The sequence below is a fragment of the Plutella xylostella genome, chromosome 18 (assembly GCF_932276165.1).
Source record: "Plutella xylostella chromosome 18, ilPluXylo3.1, whole genome shotgun sequence".
Lineage (NCBI taxonomy): Eukaryota > Metazoa > Arthropoda > Insecta > Lepidoptera > Plutellidae > Plutella > Plutella xylostella.
The window spans coordinates 8854629-8877156 of record NC_063998.1 but is presented as its reverse complement, the minus strand read 5'-3'; the positions used below and the strand labels follow the sequence as shown (position 1 = coordinate 8877156).

Sequence of the window (22528 nt, the reverse complement as noted above, 5' to 3'; positions counted from 1 at the left end):
ATTACTTGAAATTGACATTAAAGGCGTCTTGCACAACAAAGTTAAATAGAATTAAATAGTTTGTCTCTTGCTCTGACAGTATAATGTCAGAGCAAGAGGTCATAGATTTAATTTTATTTAACTTTGTTGTGCAAGACGCCCTAAGAAAATGACCCAAAAGTTCATAAAACAACACATAAAAACTTAACATCTAAAACTAAAATGTAGTAATTAACAAACTGCAGGTACATACTAATTATCAAATCAACTGAGAAAATTAAATCTAAATTATAAACGTGAAACAAACTTTAAAATCACCGATTTCTGTATGAAAACATTTCTGCGGCGTCTTATTTTCATGAAAAAATGCAATGTACAAACAAGTACATACAATCAATAATAACTTTAGTTATCTCGACATAAAACTCATTTTTTTCAAGTTATATCACATGGCATTGTTTCCCTTTTCCCCATCAACTCTCAACTGTGGGGCTATTCCAACTTACGATTAATCCATAATCAGTGATCACTAAAAACTCTAAGCCCTAACAACTAGTTATTAACAATGGACACTCTCACTTGTAGCCTGTTCTGCTCAATATCCAACTTTTGTCGTAAAACGCCTCCTAATATCAGCTCAGTAGAGACGAGGGTTGCTCCTCTCCGCTTCAGGCTCGGCCATAAAGCCTTATCATTGGGGTGGGAGACACAGAGCCAGTTCTTACCGCCCTCCTTCCAAGTGCCGCCGGAACTTTCCACGATTACTGGAACAAAAATATACAGGTAAGTAAAATTCCATGATAGCAGAAAACATTGAAACCTCTTCCTTGGTATAAATATAAAAGTAACATATTTGCGCGGGAGCATGTAATATATATATTATATATATATATATATATATTATATATATATATAGAGCTTTGAACAAACCCAAGAAGGAGACGTTTCATCATAAACTTTTACATGAGTTTTTCTTTTTTTCCGTGCACGGAAAATGCAGTCTTTATAAGGCGCGCGTATAAACAAACAATATAAAAATGGCGGACGCAATAATGCTATCTAGCCGTATCGTATGCGTGTGTTAGTAATAAAGTCTTTCAATATTCATTTTGAGATTATTTATATATCTGTGCGCGTTAGGCTGTTTTTAACTGGATGCGGATTTCAGTCCGCACGTGGGATTGCACAGCAGTTTCCGGGATTTCGCGTGCATATTCCACGCGTTACAATGAATACTTGTATGAACGCGTGCGGGGCAATCCGGCGTGCGTGATCAAATCCGCATGCTGTTAAAACTGCCTTTATACACTAACTGCCAGTTTCTATAACTCGATCTATCTATAACTGGTAGTTACTTTCATACGATTTTGATATATTATATTAATATATTTACTTTTGATTATGTCCAAATCGTATGAAAGTAACTGCCAGTCATCGGTAGATAGAGTTATTGAAACTGGCAGTAAGTCTACAGCACATGTCACTCACGTTTCATCTCCGGCGCGCTAGGCAGCACGCCGGGCGTGGCGGACACACTGCACCCGCGCAGGAAGGCTCGAGGGCCGGTCAGCGTGCGGTGTAGGTCGAAGTGGAACCGCTTCTCCGCAGCTTCGTCGCGCAGGATGTGTTGCCATGGGTCTGCGGGGGGATGGAGGGTTAGAGGGATGATATAATGCGATAATTCGTATTTACACACAAAGCCAATGCTATATGCAGTGAAATAAAATGGTTGCCTGAAGGAAAATCGTTTTTATCTCATGATGAAAGTTTTTTTAGAAACCATTAATAATTTAAATAATTTTCATTCTTATTGTTCGCAAAACACGTCACTTTCGGGTATACCATTTGAGTCGTGAGTACCAATAATAAATTTTGTGTTTTATGACATTACAGAAAAAAAATACCAAGGCATCCTGTGAATCAGTCAACAACCACCCACTACTGGACATTATCCACTGCTGAGGCTCAGACTCCTTCACCTACCAACCATAATCTTGGTGAAATTAACGACAATAGCAGCATTCCTTACCAACAATAGTATTGCTGTCAACACACGCCTGCACCCAGGCTGGCCCGACTATCGGCTTTCCGAGCCCCACCACACATAGTAGCTTGAATGTTCGCTTCACTTGTAATGTGACTAGTACGGTGCAGGCTGACACGTCGGAGACTAATACCGCTCCTGTGGATAAATGGGTAGAGGTGGATTAAAAAAAAACTCTTTTTATTTGATACTTCATCTGCTGGATATATGCCTCTCCAACGGCAGGCAATATATTAATAAATTCAATCCAATATTGTTAACCACTAACAAACAGATGAGTTTATTTTCTGGAGATTATGACTAATCAAAGAAAGTGCAGGGCTACTATAATTATGTGTAGATATCATTCTAAAATTGCTGAATATAATAATAAATATCTTACCGAGTTTCACCAACTTTGATTTCACTTCTTCATTAGGGAATGCAGTGAACAAGACAAACTGTTTTTCTACCGCTTTATTTGGTGTCGCATTTTGCGCTGCTGAAGACCTGGATCTTTTTGGACTTGGCTCTCTTGTTTCTGTCGATGGCCTCTTCAAACCCTTTGGAGTGTCAGCCGACGTGGATTCCGTAGACATATTATAGACAGTGCTCATTTCATGATTACTGTTTCTTGTTTTCAATATTGACTTGAGAAGAGGTTCTGGTTTAACATCTTTGTTTGCTGATTTAGTTTTTCTTTCTTTCTTTTCTTTTGAAGGCTTTTCGGTTTGTGAGTCTGATTGACTATCGCCTTTGTCTTTAGGAGTTCTTTGTCGTTTACTTCTTCTTACGCTGGAGGTTTCTGTAGGAGGTGATGGTGATGTTTTTCTTCCTCTTGTTGTTTTTGGTTTTTCTTTCTCTTTTTGTTTTTCTGGAGATTTGGATTGCTTTTCCTTTCTAGGTCTGCCTCTTCCCCTAGTAGTTGGAGCTGGTTCTTGCTTTACTATTTCATCAGTTGCTGAATTTATTAACGTCTCAATTTCTTTTGACTTCAATGTCTTGTTGTTGTGTGTAGAATTCGTTTTCGAAGTAGACTCCGTATTTTTCATTTTATCTTGGCCTTGTGACTTTCTAGTCGCAATCGTTTTATGTTTTGTGGGACTACTCACAGTAGATTTAATTTCCTTGATTCCTATTTTTTCATTATCATTTGACATTTTCATTTCAATATCTCTAGGTGATCTCATACCACTTGACGTGGATGCTTTATTATGTATCTCATTCGATTCTTTTTTAGTTTTCGATGAATTTCTGACACTACGTTTCGATTCTTTAGTATCAATTACATCAACTTTATCATGATCATCTACTTTACTAGCTACATTTTTTTTAGATTTTGAGGATGATTTTTTGTTAGCATTTTCTTTTTGCTCATCCGATTTTCTTTTAGACTTATTTCTAGTATTCACTGTCAAATCATCTCCTTTAGCTTTATCCTTTGATTTATTTTCACTTTGTTCTTTTTTTATACTGGATTCTTTCTGCACACTGGGTACTGTGTCTTTATCATCGTTTCTTTTTTCTTTGTCCGTAGCTTTCTTTTTGTCATTTTTAAGTCGTGTTAAATTTTCAGTTAATATTTCTTTGTCAATATCATCTTCTTGTTCCGTGAGGTATTTAGGTTTTAATATAGTTTCCGATAACGTCTTAGCTTGATCTTCTAGTTTAATTGGCGGTCTACGAACCCGTGTTAAACAGCGGGTCGGTAACGCCTCTAACTGGAATTTGGTCTTGAGATCAACCTTAGCATCATTTTTTTTCAATCGTTTCTTCTTTTTGAAAAGGATGGGTGTGTTTTCCTGCGATTCAGCCTCTTGTTCAGACTCACTGGAAGATTCTGTAGTGGCACAGTTAGCAGATCGGTGAACGCTAGTCTTAATTTCCTGGCTGTCTGGAAGCTCTACATTCATGAATTTTATTGGGCGGACTTTTTTTGGAGTCACTTCTAGGTCAGACATATCACTTGACGATTTCTTTGATAATTCCGATACAGACACATCTTTAACACCGACAACTTCTTTAATTTGCGAGTTGGACAAACTAGATACATAATTTCCGATTTTTTCTTCTGTGTCCGAGGATCCAAAGGATTTATCAGCTACTAGTATTTTTTTCTTAGGAGTCAGGTCGGCATCTATATGTCGGAATGGATCCCCAACTTCGAAATCTTCTACTGAACAGGGAACAATCTCATCATCGTCCTCACATACTTTTTGAGTACACAAATCATCGAGTATATCTTGCGTCGCTGCGTAATACGCCTCTTCACTGTTCTTTTCATTGTTTTTGGATGTTGATTGGTTCAGTGCAGGTCGAGGTGTCACACTTCTTGGAGCTAGCTTTAAGATATCTTTTCTTTTTACTTTTATCGGCGACATAAAAGGTATTTTAAATGGACTTGCATCATTGTTGGCTACATCAGCTTTATTTTCATTTTCAACTGTTATAACTTGTGTCGCCATGTCTTCCAAACAATCACCATCCGCGATTGTTGGTTGTTTATCAGTGGGTTCATCAATCATTTGCGTTTGCATATCTTCAATATTAGTTTTGCTGTTTGCAGTAGTGTCTTCCTCTAATAATTGAGTAGCCATATCTTCAAATTCTACAGGTTTATTATCAGCCTTTGGTGGTTTGTTTTTAATGACTATTGGATCGTCATTGAAAATGTCTTCTTCACAGTCAGTTTCATCATCATCAGGGATATTATTCTGAATTACAATTTGCTGTGTGGGTAATATTGCAATGTCTTCATTGATTTCGTTTCTATCGCCTGCAATATTATCTTCACAATCTGTCTCGTCTTCATCTATAACTGGTTTAGAAGGTTTCTTTTGAACTGGTAATAGTAAATCTTCACAATCGGTAGAGTTATCTGAATCGAGTCTTTTTACATTTCTTTTTCTGCCTATGATTGGAGAGCATGTACTTTGACTATCATTCATCTGTACTTCAATGTTTTCTTTATCACTCAATTTACTAGGCGATACTTCTGGACCTAGTAGTGGTTGTGATAAATTATCATACATAACATCTCGGCCATCCAAATCATCAAATAATATTTCATCATCTGATTCATTAGTTTTGCACACGGACTCTTTTTCTTTCGTTGCATTTAAACCCTTTCTCATGTTTTCTTCGTTTTTCATTTCAAAATCATCATTGACAAATTCATCATTTAATATTTCTTCATCTGATTCACTGATTGTTTTCTGTGATATTCTGTCAGCTTCTTCATTATTGTTTGATAGTTGTGGCTGCTCAGTAAAGATTTGTGTTTTGGCGTCGTGTATTTCATATTCATTATCTTTACGAACATTTAATGATTGTCTCCCATTATCTATTGATTTATCTTTCCCAGATACCATAACCTGCGTTTCAGCATTATGTACATCATCAGGTACAAATAGTTGAGTTTTGGCATCAAATATACTTTCTTTGTCTTTGTTGTCTGCAACAGACAGCTCAAATTCTATATTATGTTGCTCAGTAATTTTATTGACCACTGGCAAGTTTTCATTTGTAGGTAATTGCGTATTTAAGTTATGAATTGACTGAGAATTGCTTTGAGGTAGTTGAGTGTTGGCTGTATAAATAGAGTCTGTAGATTCATTTAGATCATTTGTGGCATATGGCACCTGTGTGTCCATCTCATGCACATCTTTGGCATCATTGGTAGTTACAGTTTTAATGGTACTGGCTGATGATGATGATTCATTTAAAGAGTCACTAGAGTCATCGAGATTTAGTTTCAAAGATGGTGATTTCTGAGATGAAGTCCAAAATATGTTGTTTATTTTGTTAGTGCCTATTGATGGTCTCAGAACTGTTTTTGCTGAAGGTTTAATAAAGTTATTTCTTGGACTCTTGAACTCTGGGTCTTTGGGCTGTTGTGATGAGCCAATGAAAGAGTCATCCTGAAATTTAAAATGGCTAAGTTAAAGTTAAGTTATTGCTTCCTATTGAATGAGCCAAATATATGATAAATGATGAGGGAATTTAGAGCAATATTTTATGCATGAGTCTTTATAACCTGCCATTCAATGACTAAAGAGAGGCAGTAATGTCATAATTTTCTGTTAGAGGTTTTTAATGTTTACAAAGTTTAAAATGGTAATTGTGCTTACTTTATCACTAACATCCGGTGACTCAGGGACAGTAGTCATGGCGCTGTGGCCAAGCTTGGACATCTGGCGACTGAACACAGGAGTGTCCGGAATACCAATGTCCTGAGTCATTGGAAGATCGGTATCCTCTTCAAATAACCTGAATATGCCAAAAACATCTCCAAACTGAATTGTGTCGCCATTTTGAAGTGTATATGGTATGTAGGGCTGCAGGGTTTTCTGAAAAAAGATTAAAGTATAATGTTAAAGTAGTAAATCAACTTAAATTTGAATATCTAGATAACAAAGTAAACAAAGTCATTTTATTTTGGATGTTGATATTTATCTAAATCACTGCTTTTATTAAAATAACAGTTAAAGTAACAGACTTTTAAGAAGCTTGTTTAGGTAAGTGGCATTCTAGGTTTCTGTAAGCATGTACAGCAACACATTTTTTTTATTAGGTATGCAAACTGACTTGAAATTGACCTGTATGAGAGAGGGCTGTATTGTGCAGTGCTTCAAATAAAGCTGATGATGATATTAGAATAAAAGATGTAAGTATATTCCAAGGATAGATTTTAAATTAATTATAAATCAATACCTAGTCAACTTACCAGTCCTAGCTTAGTTTTATTAACTGATCCCAAGTCCATAAGCATGTATTCTTTCTTGCTGCTGCTGGCCAGCACATTGATGACGGCATGCTGCCGGGACAGTGACTGAAAATTATAGAAAAATGGTGTTAGTTAGTGTTGTTATGACCGCAGTACTTACAGCGCCACAGAAAATAGAATGAATGAATGAAAACTTACATTCATATCCAAAACAATGCTGCATGTTTGAGGGTCTCTTCCAACCTTGTTTGGCCCGACGTGTATTGGGTATGTTTGTCCACATATACCAAGGAAACCAACCTACAATAAAATTCAATTAATGTGGATTTGTTTTCTATAGTTTTTGTATTGTCATAACCTAGTTTTCTTATAATTAATGCTTGATCTAACCATAGTTAGTATAGTATCCCTTTATATTGGTCATAAATATACAGATATATTATTTACCAAAAGTTATGAAAAGTAAATAGGTAGCTCATCACTGTACCTGATCTGGGCCAGTCCGTTGAGTGTAAGATTCGGGGTTTAAGTCCTGTGTACACTCAAGCCTCTGAGTGCACTCCATCGCCCTGCATATCCAATAAACACCTTAAATATGAATATACAAAGCTTTTCGTTTCAGAATATTCCGCCGCGAAATATTTTCAATTGACCGTTTTTGACGTCGAGTTGTTTGTGGCTTTGACGTTTGACGCTGAGGATTTCACCAAAGTACTCTGTGATAATATGAAATGAACGGGCTTCAGCCAAGTGCCTAGAAACGGAAGGTATTTCACATGCACATTTTATTATCCTTCTCAGTGTGTATGATGTTGAGGGGTGAAACTTTAACGTGAAGTTCTTGTATTAGAGAGAAACTGTTATTATTCTGAGCCCTGTACAAAAAGTAATGAACGAGCCCTAACTAAACCATAGACTATTTAAGTTATGCCACAAACACAGAATACCTCAACCATAGACTAGACACAACACATAACCTATTTCGTTTTCATATTCATATAACAAAAATAAATACCTAAGCTAAATATTGTGAATTATTTAGGGAATATCGCTGTTATTTCTGTAAGAATTGATAGAATTATATTTGCTTAGAATATTAATTTACAATTATGGCTACTGAAGCTACTGATAATAAAGAAGGTCAATCAGAGACCGAAGATATCCCTAGTGATTTTTTCGACGACTTCAATAAAGAAGAATTTATTGAGGGTTTAAGCGTAATAGATAGTTGGGATGATGATGCAGGTAAAAGGAGGATTAACGCCGAAACAGTCGAAAGTGTTAAGGATTTAAGAGAGCTCATTCGTGACGGTAAACCGGTAAGAAGAGACCAAAACAGCGGAGGTGCGACTAGCTCGGAACGTAACAACCGATCCAGCAGTCAAGACCTCGATCGTTTCATAAAGCCAGGAAGCCGGCGCGACCCCGAGAAAACTAATGAAGCCATCAAGAAAGACAAGGACATGAAGGTGAAGGAGTATCTAGCCAAGAGCCTCGAGTCCACTGACGACATCCGGCCGCCGGGCACCGAGCTTGATGACTTTTTCGTCGCAAATTCGGAGAAGAAAGCGCTTAAGAAGGAGGTGAAGGAAGAAACTCAAGTGCCTCGGTCGCGGTCGCCGCGGGAGCGCCGGGCGCGCGAGTCGCCGCCGCGTGCGCGCGAGCCGCTGTACCGGCCGCGCCGCACGTCGCCCCCGCACCGCCGGGCCTCCCCGCCGCGCCGCCCCTCGCCGCGCCGCAAGGACTCGCCACCGCGCCGGCGGGAGCTGTCGCCGCGCCGCCGCGAGTCCCCTCGACACTACAGGAAGAGCCCTATAAGGGTCCGGAGGTTCTCGCCCTCCCGCCGCAGCCCGCGCCGCAGCCCGCGCCGCAGTCCCCGCCGCGGCCGCCGCTCTCGCTCCCCCTACGGACGCTCCCCGGACCGCCGCCGCTCCCGCTCCCGCTCCCCTGCCTACCGCCGATCACCTAACCGTGACAACTTCCTTTACCCTGACTCCAAAAAAGGTCCCCCTCATTCTGCTCCTTATGGTTCAAGTTATCCTCCATCTTATGGGCCGCCGCCACACTGGGAAGGTGCTCCTCCTGGTGAATATCCTGCACCAGGTCCGGGGTATCCTTATCCAGCTATGGGGCCTCCACCGCCAGGGGCAGCCTATCCTGGAGGGTATGGTGGATATGACTACTCACAGCCGCAGCCTCCGGGGATGCCAGGGATGCCGCCGGTGCCGGGAGTGCCAGCCCCTGCTCCTTACGCTGCGCCGGGGTACATACCGCCAGCTCCTGTGCCAGCGCCGCAGCCGGTCCCAGCGCCAGTGCCCACCCCGGTGTTGCCGCCACCAGCAATGGTTCCAGCCCCCGTTGTGCCTACTCCAGCTCCAGTCTACAAGCCCCCTCAAGTTGAAAACTCCAACAGCAAGAAAACGCCGTATGATGCCTTGGCACAAGTAATTAACTGTTTTGTTACACATTTTTTGTTTTTTTAATACCTATATGATTTTATGCAGACATGATCATGCTCTGTTATTGCTGATCATGTTTATTTGACTGTTACAGTTAGTGGCTGATGGCAAGATTTCGAAAGAAGACTATCTCAAGCTGACACCAAATAAAGGTAGAATAGAAACCATTATTCATATTTATTTTATTTAAAGAATGCATGAACATATTTATTAAATGAAATATTTTAAATTTCAGATAGAACTTGCAGATTGATTGGTACTTATTATTTTCAATAAGTATTTTACCTTATAAAATAATGTGTATGACAATTTTATTATCTTAACTTTTCAGGTTTAAAAGCCGCTACACCCATGGAATTGAAGGAAAAAGTTGAGCGTATGTATTATTTCACTGTACCTTTAATTTATATATAAGAGAATTTCTAGTCCAATGATTTTCACACCTGAAGCAGAAGTGTGCTTTATGCAAGTGTACAATTCGTGAATTCCTTCTGCCACATTACTTATAACTATTTCATTTTACTTGGAGTACCTTTGTATTTATATGTAACATCTCTATTCCGTTTCCATCGCGGCCATCCGAGTGAATACTCAAAAACGTGATAGTTGTGAAACGTGCCACCCCATTTCATTCCAGTGTTGAGTCGTTGCAACAGTGCCGTTAGCAAATTGGCGAGTTTACACCTGCCGAACAAGTTGGTGATAATGAACCAGCTGGGCGGCGCTGAGCCGAAGGTTTTGATGCCGAAGTTCTGCTCCCCGCTGAAGAGGCAGCCGCTGGTGGAGTTCCACTTCACGCAGGCGAACAGCAACTCCGCGGCGCAGAGGAACAAGGAGCTGATCGACAGCATCGTGGCCACCGTCGGGCTGGACCGCGTCGTATCACGCCCTAAGAAGCGGGACCGCCGGGAGACCAGGGAAGTCGCCTGCCAGACTGTGAAACCCTTCTGTGAAGCGTGCGAGATCCGGGAGGCCACCACCACCCGCCACGCCGGCACCTCCATCGATCCAGATCACTTCTGCAGTTCTGCGCATACGCAGGTTGTGGAGCAAGATTTAATCAGTTCCAAGTCGCATTTCACCCCCGGTGGGGGCGCTGGCGGGGCGACCATGTCTATCGCCCACATGACGCCGGCGCAGCTCGTCTCACAGCTCGCGGCGCGCGCCAAGACCCTCAAGCAAGACCCCGAGCCCCCGGCCGGCGCCCAGTACATGCGCAGACCACAGAACAACTACGACTACGATTACGACAGAGGCGGCAATCAGTATCATAATAACTATGGAAATTATAGGTACTGATGCTCGCTAAATCGGAGTTCGGTTCGTGTTAAGTGCTTGTCGCAAAATAAATATTTTTTTATAGTTTCTGTATATCCTACAGGAATATCCTTACCATTGTTTTGTACGCTTTAAAGACAGAAAAGGCTTTGGTAATACTTTCCATGTGAGATAAATAGGAACTATAGGTACAGATTCGACTAATTAACCGATATTGAAGAACTGACTGCATCTTGATCTTGAATATCTATTATTACCTACATAAGTAACTAAGCCTTTATAAATGTATATCTAGCTGTAAGACGTGAAGTATACTTGGTAAGCTTCACTCAATGCATTGTTTTATTTGTGATGGGTTTACTAAAGCTCAAACACATGCAGATGCGAGACTCAGGACGGTAGACTCAAAGCATATTGTACGGTATATTTGTGCGTTTCTGACTGCCTAAAAAATTATTACCTATTTTGTTTCATTATTAAAATAGGTAAGTATAAATAAATGGTCTTCGTATGTGAGACTGAGATAAGATTTTAACAAAGAAGATGGATTTCAATCTGCCATGTGAAATATAACGTTTCTGTTATTATTATTCATTTTGAATATGAACCATTTTAAGCTATTATACCTACTTATGTATTAAGTGTTTCTACCAAGATTATATAAACATGGTGCACCTACCTATGTACTTACTGGGTTTTAGCCATTTAAAGAAAAAACATGTTTAAGATGGTAAGTATGTATTGTATAGCTATAAGTTATGTAAGTACCTATATTATTTTGAAATACTTAAACTAGCTGTCCAAGAAGTCATCAAGCCACTTTTCAAGATCTTCAGGTGATTCTACTACTGGTCTGCTTGCCTCCTGCACTGGATTGTCAGCCACTGAAGAGATGAAGAATTAATAAATATAACAATAATATATCAATAGTTTTTAGATTACAAGTGCGTCAATAACATATTTTTTTCATAAGTAATCTTTTGTATTTCTAATTTTATTTGGCTTCCGCAATTTCAGTGGTGGGAAACTAAATAAAACTGGACCAAGCCGTTTATTGTTATCATTCCAAAATAAATATTTGAAGCCATTAATGTGTTTCGATTATCTTACCTTTTCCAGTTTGCAAGCCTGCAGTGTTTTCTGCTCCCTCTTGTGGAGTTACAGTCGTAGATTGCATTGCTCCTAATATTTTATCAGCACCATCTTGATTTGATTTCTTATCCATTTTACCATCATTATTTTGGTCAGAGATTATAACATTCATTTTATTTTCAGTTTCTATGTTATGGCCCTTTTTTGTCATGTTATCCTTTATAAAATCTGCCTTCAAGGAGCTTAATATCTTCTCTGATGCATCCATTTCAGGAGTAGTGAACTTCACATCATTGTAATATTTCCTTTTGTATTTAGTTGCCCGTTGTTGCATTGTGTTCACATCAGCATCAGTGAAAAGTGATATATCTAACCCATTTCTTTCATGGAATGGTATACTGCATAGAGCTATGGCTAAATTATCCATATCTATGTGGAAATACTTGTCAAATTCAGATGGTGTTGTAGAGCTGTCCCAGGACTTCTCATGTTTAAATTGAAAATGTCCCCCGGCAGACATTGGTGCCTGAACTAATTTCTGAAAATAGATTATGGTGAAGTTAACACTCAGATCATTGCTTTCAGTCATTTATCGAATAGTTCCAAATTAATAAATAAGATAGGAACCAAATAATAAAGTTTTAAAATACATTGGTAAGTAACATTGTCTGCTTTATCAGCATAATAATATCAGCCCTAGCTAGAGTCTTAAGTCTCATGGAACTTAGCTTGTGTAAAATAAAAACAAATATCAACTAGTCATGTTATGGGCATATGAACTATCAAATTTTTACTAAGATCATATTATGATATTCTGGCCACTCCACTCATGAGCTGGTCTATCAGCCCTTCAAGGCATATTGTTGACTTTTGGGACACCTGTATACCAGGACACACATATTATACAAACACACTATGTATAACTGACCTCATAATCAGCCCCCATTTGCTCCTGTTCCTCAATCTCATCGTAAGTTTCTATTGGAATCTCATATTTATCCCAATTGCTTTTAATTTCTTTTTTATTATATTTTGAATTGGAACCTTCTGATATTGCCAGCACATCATTACTTTCCATATTTGATATATTTTTTACAGGTGCCGCTGCACTATCAGGATCTGAAATTGATGAAAATATGTCCATGAAACTAATGAGCTTCAGAATTGTTAAGGAATGTTATCAACTATGTAAGTATTCATAAAAACTTGATTAATTACCTCTCAATGGGGTTCTATCAACATTTTGTTTTGTATGTTGGCTTTCTTCATTTGTATGTTGTTTGGATCTGGTTTGTTTAGATTTTCTTTGATCTTTAGGTTCTTGCTCATCTTTCTTGTGTCTGAAAGTAACAACGAAAATATATTATAGACATAACCTAAAATAATGTTCACTTATCACAATAATATTACTTATAACTTCAACTCACAGATTTCTCTTTGAATCTTTCGGCATATTGTATGCAATTAAGTGAAAATTTATAAAACAGAGCCTTAGAATGGCTGTGAAATTAATAAACAAACAAGCTTTTTTTGTACTGTACCAATGACAACTAACTGTCATTCAACAAGCTGTCATTGTTATGACAGGATAGCAGGATAGACATAACTCAACGTCATCTGCCACTGCGTCTGCACTTGACATTTCAGAGTATCTCATAGACACGCGCGAGGCGTTATTCTGAGGTACGTCGTACCTGCAAAGTAAATGACCAACGTGAGTTCACTCACAAATCTAGATGGACAGGTTACCCTCACGATGTTTTCCTTCACCATTAAAGCGATGGTAAGTAAACTAAGACCTGGTTTCTCATGATTCTGTTAGTTACAGTCTAAATCACGGATTTACTGACGACTCGTTTAAGGATTAATACCCTTGTTAATTGGATGAGTCCCATGACGAAAATCATGCGAAAATCTAACAGACCATTCATAAATCAAGCATTATGTGAATCATTCACTCACACATCATTCAATATTCTGTCATATTTATTGAAATTTGTGTCTATGTCTCTGTGATGTCAAACAACCAAACTTTTTGGTTTTGAGGTTACCATGGTTACTATTTCTATCGAGGTTGCTTTTTGACGTACGTCATTGAAAATAATATTATTACGCCTTGCCCTTTGAAAAACAATACAACGAACTAGATGGAGTGTCAGTGCAAAAGAATCGACTCAACAAATAACACCTCAATTTCTAAGTAAGGTTGTTCAGTTATCAAATAGTCATCAGGTATTTACAGATGTCACTATCCTGTATTGTACATCACGGTATTAAGTTATCTTCTATATTCATAACCCTTTGTAATATATCAATAAACATTGCTTCTACTACCAGCGATCCGATCATAAGGCTACCAAGCCTTTTCATAGTCCTTCGAGCCGGATCCAGGTGGATGTGGTCACTGACCATACCACCCTAGTAGAGCCACTTTTTGATCAAGCGCTAGAAATCAGAGACGCATCGTCTCTGAAGGCGTCAACCGGGCGATCCGAGGATCGTTCCGGTAGGGATGGCTGCTTCAGCAGTCGAGGTCCAGTGTGCCCAGTGATGGGTGCTAGCAGTGGCGCCGCGAGCTGCGCCACCGCGCCTGTCACTTAGCGGCACGGACATCACATAAAGGCGAGCTTCGGGACAACTTAACTTTTAAAATATTTTGTTAGAAGATTTTTCACATTTATTTATTTATTTATATTGTTCATGGAGAACCAACAGCATTTGCGTCAACTTATATGGTAATAAAATTCTACAAAACACGGAAATACCATTAATTCAATAGTTCTCATTAAGTCATTAGGTTTGACTTCTTGAATCTACTACCTCTGTGGTCTAGTGGTAGAAGCTCAGCTTTATCACCCAGGGATCCCGGGTTCGATTTCCAGGTAGGCTACTTTTATCTCGGTTTGACAGTATAAAACCCAGACAGTATGTCGCTTCATTTTTTTATGTCACACAACATCTAGTTCGTATACTTATTGTTTATCAAAGGCTCTGTTCATTTCTCCATCTTGAATTCTTGACAGATGTGTCAAAAGTTACCGGTCATAACCAAGTCTTAACGGAACCTCACAGCAGCAATTAAGTTAATCAACCGTTTGAGGGAGTTAACCCCTTGATTTAGCATGGTGGGACACTCACTAACCTTAACGGTCCATCATGTAACCAAACCGAGGTAGGTATTTTTAACCTAACCGAATGGTGTGAAATTAGGCCTAAGTACTTATACCTACATTCTAAAGAAATCATTGGTTATCATTATTGGTACCTACATGTCAGGGTCGGGAACCGAACCCGCATCCCTGGCATGAGATGAAGGCGCTTCCCGACTAAGCTACCACGGCTCAAGTTTCTAACTTTATTTTTCATATAAAATATATACATAATTACATATAGGTATTATATACCCAAGTTACGTGTGGTGAAAAAAAAAGGTAAAAAAAAGGTTTTGATTTCCTAAATCTATTTTCCAGGCTCTAAGTGTACCTACCTACGCTACGTGAAGAAAGTAGTACTTATCTCGTCGAATCTTAAGTAAGTAGGTACCTACGTTACCCTCTTGTCCTTGTGGTCCTTTGAAGAGCAAACTATAAGTTCCCTAACCTGTACTTCTCTGCCTAGCTATTCTCATACTACGATACGCCTGAAGCCTATATTATAGCAATATTAAAAGCATGAGCTTCCACCGTACCTGCTCCTGCGCGCTCCGTTTTTTGTCTTACCTACGTACCTGTGCGCTATGTAGGTACTATGCGGAACATCTTGACTTGTTATAAACGCATACACTCGGGGAAGTGAATATTTCGCCGATGGACGTAGATCCTAGATCACAATCACTTATATCAATCCACTACTGTAGATATACTTACATAGGTATGTAAATATTATACGTACCTACTCAGAAGACTTCTCCCAAGATCCCTACATGGCTACAATACAACATAATGTTCTCGGCCATAATTTGAAGTGCATTTGAGATCGTGGCGGTAAAGCGAGATACCTCATCTCTAGCCCACGTATGGATATCTAGCCCACATCCCACAGGCCACCACCCACGACCACGGCCAACCCGTCTGGCCCATGACTGTAGCCGCCAAAGGGACATACCTATACCTACCTAGTAGTACCTTGGTATAATGCAAAAGATTCACATCGTTATAGGTCACATACTTACAGTTTAACATTATTTATAAACATTTAATTTACCTTTTCGCATTAAGTATTTAGGTAGGTATCTATAGCAAGTTTATACCAAACGAAGTGTTAAAAAATCACGTTGTTTGAGTTGAGACTGCAAAACTATGCAACGCAGTCCACATCGACAGCTAGCTCAACAATACAAGGCAGTTGTTCATCTGTGCAAAAAAGACAATAGATTTTAATCTCCAAAGCGTGCGTATACTGTGCCGACTGCAAGGGGCGCGGGCGGCTGAGGGCGCGGGACAAAGGGGGTGTGATATATGGGCGCAGGACGCAGGACGCATGCGCAAGGGGCGGCTGCGCGCGCATCGGCAGTCGACACGCGCCCGTCCTCAACTCAACATGGCGCGATTAAAATATGCCCTTGATTTTTAACAATCGCGGATAAACAAATCCTTCTGACCCCGGCAGCTGCAAACCATTGGTGATTTGAAATAGTGATTGGTTAAAGTGTGATTCAGTGATAGTGCAGTGTTTATGAATACGGAGTGCCGGCGACTCGACCGTCGTTTGTTTTCATCAGGTAGGTGGAACCATAACATTGGTGCATGAGCTTACTGTTTCGCCGCTTCTAAATGCTCATTGTTCTTCTGGTTATTGAAATGTAATCCTGGCTTCACTTGCTTTTCGTCCTGAGTCTAAGTTTTCTTTGAATAAAATATAGGAAGGTAGGTACTTAACCAGGCTTTAATTTTTATAAACAGATCGATTTCTGATGAGTTGTTAGAGAACCTAGGTATCTACAGAAAATACGAGAAACAGTGCATCTCAGAAGTCACACGAATGCCAACCTCACGTGCTTTGGTAGGTACCCCTATAAAAATCATCTCAGTATAAACCTATCAACCCTAACAACCCATTCACTAACACAATGTTTTAAATATCCGGCAGATACTTACTCCAAAAAAATAATGCATAAGTAATAATATTATATTAGAATACGCAGAATTATAAACTACTTGCCTACTATTTGCAATGACGTTAAAATTAAGGTAGGTACATTAGTATTTAACTGATGCGTTATTGTAGTATTGTGTACCTACCTAGGTTCCTATACCTAGTCAGGGTACCTACCTATGATTGTAGTGACCTACGTAATGACTTGAACCACTTAAAACTATTAACCCGGTCATCATTAATTAGGATTCACCGTTCCTGCAATAACATGATGACAAAAATAAATTCATACGACCTCGATCATTATGAATAAAAATAATAGTTATTAGACTTATTAGTTATTCTTATTACCATCACGTCTTGATGCATTCTTTAATGTCTCTTGTTTCACTTCCTGCTTTGATCATCATCACGAAATACTGGTTTTTGCCTTGATTACAGAGATTGACACCCAAAATGTTAAACTTCCAGCAGAAGATTTAATGCTACCCCATTACCATTCTTCTTCTTCTTCTAGTCCTGTTACCCCCATGTAGAGCTTAGGGCTACTGGTATTCTTATCCACACGTCCCTATCCTGAGCCGCCACCTTGAGGTACTTGTGTCCACGATATCCCTGTTCTCTTCATTTCCGCCTCCACGGACGTTCTCCAGCTCTGTACGGGTCTACCTGGTCTCCTTCCTCCACCGGGATGCTATTCGAAGCAATTTGAGCATGCTTACATTCCTGCCTACTCATAATTTGGTCTGTCCATCTACAGCCCTCTTTGCAATTTTTTCAATGGAATTTGGTTGCACTTTTTCCTTGAATTGGTCAAATATGGGATGAGTTATCTAAGTACTTACATCATTATATAATTATTGGAACCCCTTAAAATAAGACAACTCCTTAGGTACCTACTACTGTTTCTTGCTATGCCCTAGGTCAGTTACCTTTCTGTTCATGAGGACGACTTAACAATATAATAATACAACTGTATTTTATTACAAAATCTATATATACTGTAAAATGACTAAGGTACAGAAATAGAGAATAAATATCTGGAGTTAAGGAAGTCTGACAAGTAAGAATCTAATCCAAGCACAACACTTATAGGCCTTGGAAGAGTGCCAGCAGCATGAAATCCTTGCATAACTAGGTATTTCCATTTCTAGGCAGACGTTTTAGTATGTAGTTAGATTACCTTCCATAGCCTAGGTACTTACATTCATTTCATTACAGACGTTAATTGCTGATGTGACTATCAATTGAAGCCGTTGCACATTGCTTCTGACAACCGCCAAGGAACTCCTTATAAAGAGGTATAGTTAATGCTAACGAAATCGTCGTTTTAGTTCTAAGTCCAATCTTGTCTTTCTCGTAGTTAAAAGGTAAAGTCAAAGTCAAAGTCAAAATTTTTTATTCATCGTACAAATATAAAATTTTCTGATGAACGTCAATTTTTACAAATTACTCGGTAAAAAGTAATTGAAAGGCCCAACAGATCTCTGCGGACCGAATGAATGTTATCTCTTCCTCGTAAAACTAAAAGCAAAGCTTTTAATAGGTCTAATGTCCTTGACGTCTGTGTCCTTATCTCTGTCCCTGAACTTAAAATTGTAATGATTCCCGATGCTCGTCTCGCATGCTTCACTAAATTGCGTTATCGTGACTGTTCCAGCCGGTTCGCGAGGTCTTTGAACTTCAAAATTCCCCTCCAGTGGCAAAGAAAGGGCTAAATTTAGATCTGCACGCTGATGACATCACCTTACTTGGGGGTAGTGTATACTAATGTACCTATAATATATATGTTCTGGATAATATTTAGTTATGATTTTGTCATCATTAATACGCATGGATAATTATAAACCTATAATAACAACGATTAAGTTATTATTTTTATTATGTAATAAGTACCTATCCAAAGCATCAATACTCATGATCACTGATCAGCAGGCGTTCACTTGTACTGGGATCTCAAGTTTTTACCAACAAATGTTTTCTTATAGCATTGTGTTGAGTGAGCCAGTTCGTGATTGAATCTAGATTTTTTTCTTTAGAACTAGTTTATCAAGTTGCATCGTGATCAGAATGAATGCCTTGGACACTATCTAGAGTTCATTGCTAATGTCCATTGAGAACTAATAATGGCTGATTTAGTTATGTACTTACCTTCTAGGAAAGTAGTTATTGTGTTTTTCAACCAGCATAATATGAATACATTTTGTCAACTACAATGGTAACCTAACCTTACTACCTACCTAGTAGTGATGTAACGAATGTGTGTTTTTGGACATTCGCGAATGCGAATGCGAATGCGAATATCTGATATCGACATTCGCGAATGCGAATGCGAATATTCAGTTTGTGTTAAAATTTGGGGCCATTTGCATGGTTTGGTGACTATCTAGTACTGGACGAGGTAAGTACATTCAGTTCAAGACGCATTCCGAATCAGACTAGCCAATAATTGTCGCAGTTTTTTTTTAAAGTACACTTTAGTTAGCCCCGTAACTGTTACGACACATTGCGACTGTGTGCGGTTTCTGAGGACGACTTACACGAAACATTTAAAATATTTAAATCTATGGCTGTCTTGCTCTGACACTTCAGGGTTATTGGTAAAGTAGACCTGATCCTTTCAAGAGGTGATAGAGGAAGACATTTTCTGTGGATTGAACCCTATAATGCATTGTCCGAAACTTAACCATTTCTTACATAGGTATCGAATATGTAAGTTTTTTTATGTTTTTCAAAAAATTTCAGCTTAAAACTGAAAATAAAAAAAAACTATTTCAATAATTTTTTTGGTTGTTTTGCATAAATAAGTGACACCCAAAATTAACTAATTAAAAAAATCAAATGTGCATTAATTGACTTAAATTAGACACAATACCTCAAAATAGTTAAACATTAAAAAAAATATTCAAAACGTAAAAACAAATAAGTTAAATTAAAAAATAATGTCATACGTGGGTGGTCTGAAAAGTTTCCGACCTAACATAGATACAAGATTTTTTTTCTTAAAATTTATTTTTATTCTTCTACATAGTCTCTCATATAGTAATTAGGCGGCGCCAAAACTCGGATTTATTGCGCCTAAACTGCGCCAACAGAGCATTGGAAATGTTCATTCGAACACGACGTTGGTCTGACGTTAGCAAACGCGGCAGCCAACGCGCGGACAGCCTTCTCATGCCTAAATCTTGATTTAATATGTGACAAACACGTTCTCTGGACATTTTCATTGCCTCTGCTATCTCTCTCACTTTAATTCGGCGGTCGTCTAACACCATTTGGTGAACTTTAGCGATGTTATCGTCAGTAGTTGCAGTTTTTGGACGTCCCGAACGTTCATCTCTCCGAAGCTCTTACGGCCACGTTTAAATTCGGCTGCCCAAAATTTTACTGTGGTAAATGACGGTGAAGAGTCCCCGTACACAGAATCTAACTCATCTTTGATTTGCGTAGGGGCATTCCCTTTCAAAAACAAATATTTTAAGGCAGCTCGATACTCGATTTTTTCCATTTTCACAGAAATGCTCACATCGACTCACTCAAACGACTGTAAAATAAAAACCGCGCGGCAAAAATGGCTGAAACTTTGAAGTGTTGCTGTCAAAAGATGCACAATTACATTCCCTGACTTTCATTGATGTGTGCTGCCATCTTCACGTTGAGGTCGGAAACTTTTCAGACCACCTACGTATATGACAATTTTTTGTGCACTTCAGCTTGAAAACATTGTCAACTTATAAGCTTTCAAATAAGATATTTCAATATCAAAACGATTTAGGTATAACTAAGATATGGCCAAAATATATTTGACACTTTTTTATGCAAAACAACTAAAAAAATATTGAAATATGGCTAGTTTTTTTTTATTTTCGGTGTTAAGCATAACAATTTGACAAAAAAAAAAAAACTTAAATATTAAATATTTTAGAAATGGTTAAGTTTTGGATAATATAGGGAATCAATCGACTGAAAAAGGCCTTCCTCTATCACCTCCTGAAAGGATCAGGTCAGGTTGCAAATAACCCTGTATACTGTCAAAATACGCTTTTTTATTATGTTTAGGTCTTATGAAACTATTAACTATAATATGTAAAGTTTCATTTCCCAAAGTAAATAAATAATACCAAATGATCAAGTAAGACTGGAAATGTGATTAACAGGGTAACTTGTAATAAAAAGGTTATAGACGAATGGATTTAGATTTTGTTAACCTATCTACCATTATTTTCAAATAGTTTTTTAATAAGTACTGATATTCGCAAACATTCGCACAAAATTTAGCGAATGCGAATGCGAATGCGAATATCCAAAAAAATGCGAATATTCGCGAATGCGAATGCGAATATTCGTTACATCACTACTACCTAGTATTAATTACAAAGTTTGCAAAACTTTGATAAATCGCGAGTTTCCAAGGCACAACACAAGAGACGCTACTTTGAAACGTGATCCTTTTGGTAGCGCGTCGCTTGTTATTTTCAGTGTGTCCTTACTCAGTTCCCTAGACTAAAGAATTTTCAGAAACCCTACATTGTCCCTAGTTCATTAGCGGTGACTCCCTGCACCCTAGCCCTACACAAGGGTTGCAAATTACTGCACTCGAGACGGTGTCGCATGTCTCGAGATCAATTTACGTCTTCTTTTGTTCCGTAAAAATGTGGTGTGCGTGTGCAAACGAAATGTTGAATGCAAGGAATACATAATAAGTAAGAACTTGAACTCTGTATTGAAAAATATTGCTAAGTAAGTACAACTGATACTTAATAAGTATTTTTAGAAACCAAGTTTGGAACACATCCCAAGTAACATTTCATTCGAGCTTAGGTTGTAAGAAATGCCTTTAGGTTTTATAAGGGTTGTGAAAAGGTTAATGCTTTGCTATCTGGTCATATTGAGTACTTGAGAATGATTACTAAGTCCTAAAACTAATTGTTTATTAATACAACCTTGTAGCTGCTGATAAGAGTTTATATTAACGTTATTTTAACATGTATTTCAGGAGCATATAGTTCTAGGATCTTATAGTTGTCGTAGACTCCTGATTTACTTCTAGAAAAGCTAGCATTAATGCTAAAGTGAGAGCTTAAGGTTAAATTTTTAACCTTGATACAACCATAAAGTTATGGAATATTTAAATCACTTATAAGTATTTTTTAAAACCTATCTTAAACCTTTAGGTTGATAAGAGTTGTCTAGGCAAACAAATTAGGACTACTTGGTGAAAACCAAAAGCATTAAGCACTGGCTATGAGCTAAAGGCATGATTTAAGTCCTACAAGAATATTTTAAAGCTTTAGAGGCATCCTCAAAATATGTTTAATGCTTTTTAGTAATTTCCTAACGGCCGCCATATTTTTTCACTGAAATAAAAAAAAAACTTACCAAAAAGATACATTTTAATTAATAAGGGAAAATTCAGTAGCGTTTCCTATACTATTCCAAATATATGTTTCTTTATATAGACAGTACTTTTATTTCTAATATAAATTTACACCAAACATAAAATTTTATCTATTTTTTTAAATTAAAATATCTTCAAATTTATCATTTACAAAAGGCCCGTCACTTATACAGAACTATTATCCGAAAGTATCACAATAAAGTGCTAGTCGCACAAGGTTTTCATATTTCCTGACTTCAGCCTAACTACTTACTATATTTTGTATTAATACAACACTTACAGGTTAGCCATTTTGTGTCTTGGAAAGTGTCAGGTAATGGCGCCATTTATTATAATTATTATAAAATCTTACACAGAAACATTTTAAGACCCGAGAGTCCTGGGAAGGCATTACAAATATCCATCAAATGTGTTTCAAGTTATAGTAGAGTTACATCCAGGACTAATTTAGAACTTAAAAGCTGTCTTCCAAGGTTATG

General features: G+C 38.2%; 4 protein-coding genes across 5 annotated transcripts in view; 2 read left to right on the top strand and 2 right to left on the bottom strand.

The window, feature by feature from the left end:
- Positions 1 to 147: 147 nt before the first annotated feature.
- On the bottom strand, positions 148 to 7397 carry LOC105396316 (myosin-11). Its single transcript, XM_011568313.3, has 8 exons — positions 7216 to 7397; positions 6927 to 7028; positions 6729 to 6833; positions 6133 to 6351; positions 2406 to 5922; positions 2009 to 2161; positions 1468 to 1617; positions 148 to 743 (listed from the first exon to the last, which is right to left on the bottom strand). Exons 1-8 carry the CDS (start codon positions 7291 to 7293, stop codon positions 532 to 534), a joined length of 4536 nt encoding a protein of 1511 aa, XP_011566615.3. The 5' UTR covers positions 7294 to 7397; the 3' UTR covers positions 148 to 531.
- A 284-nt stretch (positions 7398 to 7681) lies between these two features.
- On the top strand, positions 7682 to 11552 carry LOC105396631 (pollen-specific leucine-rich repeat extensin-like protein 1). Of its 2 annotated transcripts, XM_038114201.2 has the most exons (5): positions 7682 to 9172; positions 9282 to 9339; positions 9423 to 9443; positions 9519 to 9563; positions 9825 to 11552. In XM_038114201.2, exons 1-5 carry the CDS (start codon positions 7838 to 7840, stop codon positions 10484 to 10486), a joined length of 2121 nt encoding a protein of 706 aa, XP_037970129.2. In that variant the 5' UTR covers positions 7682 to 7837; the 3' UTR covers positions 10487 to 11552. The 2 variants fall into 2 exon arrangements, with proteins under 2 accessions (XP_037970129.2, XP_037970130.2); XM_038114202.2 differs by lacking the exon at positions 9423 to 9443.
- Positions 11187 to 13107, bottom strand: LOC105396326. The gene is made up of 5 exons (XM_011568324.3): positions 12985 to 13107; positions 12776 to 12897; positions 12486 to 12676; positions 11576 to 12095; positions 11187 to 11349 (listed from the first exon to the last, which is right to left on the bottom strand). Exons 1-5 carry the CDS (start codon positions 13008 to 13010, stop codon positions 11258 to 11260), a joined length of 951 nt encoding a protein of 316 aa, XP_011566626.3. The 5' UTR covers positions 13011 to 13107; the 3' UTR covers positions 11187 to 11257.
- Positions 13108 to 16042: 2935 nt separating this feature from the next.
- LOC105396640 (disheveled-associated activator of morphogenesis 1) overlaps positions 16043 to 22528 on the top strand; it is a 102931-nt gene continuing 96445 nt past the window's right edge. The window contains exon 1 of the mRNA XM_048627397.1: positions 16043 to 16277. The gene's annotated coding sequence lies outside the window, so the exon portion shown is untranslated. The remainder of the gene's footprint in view (positions 16278 to 22528) is intronic.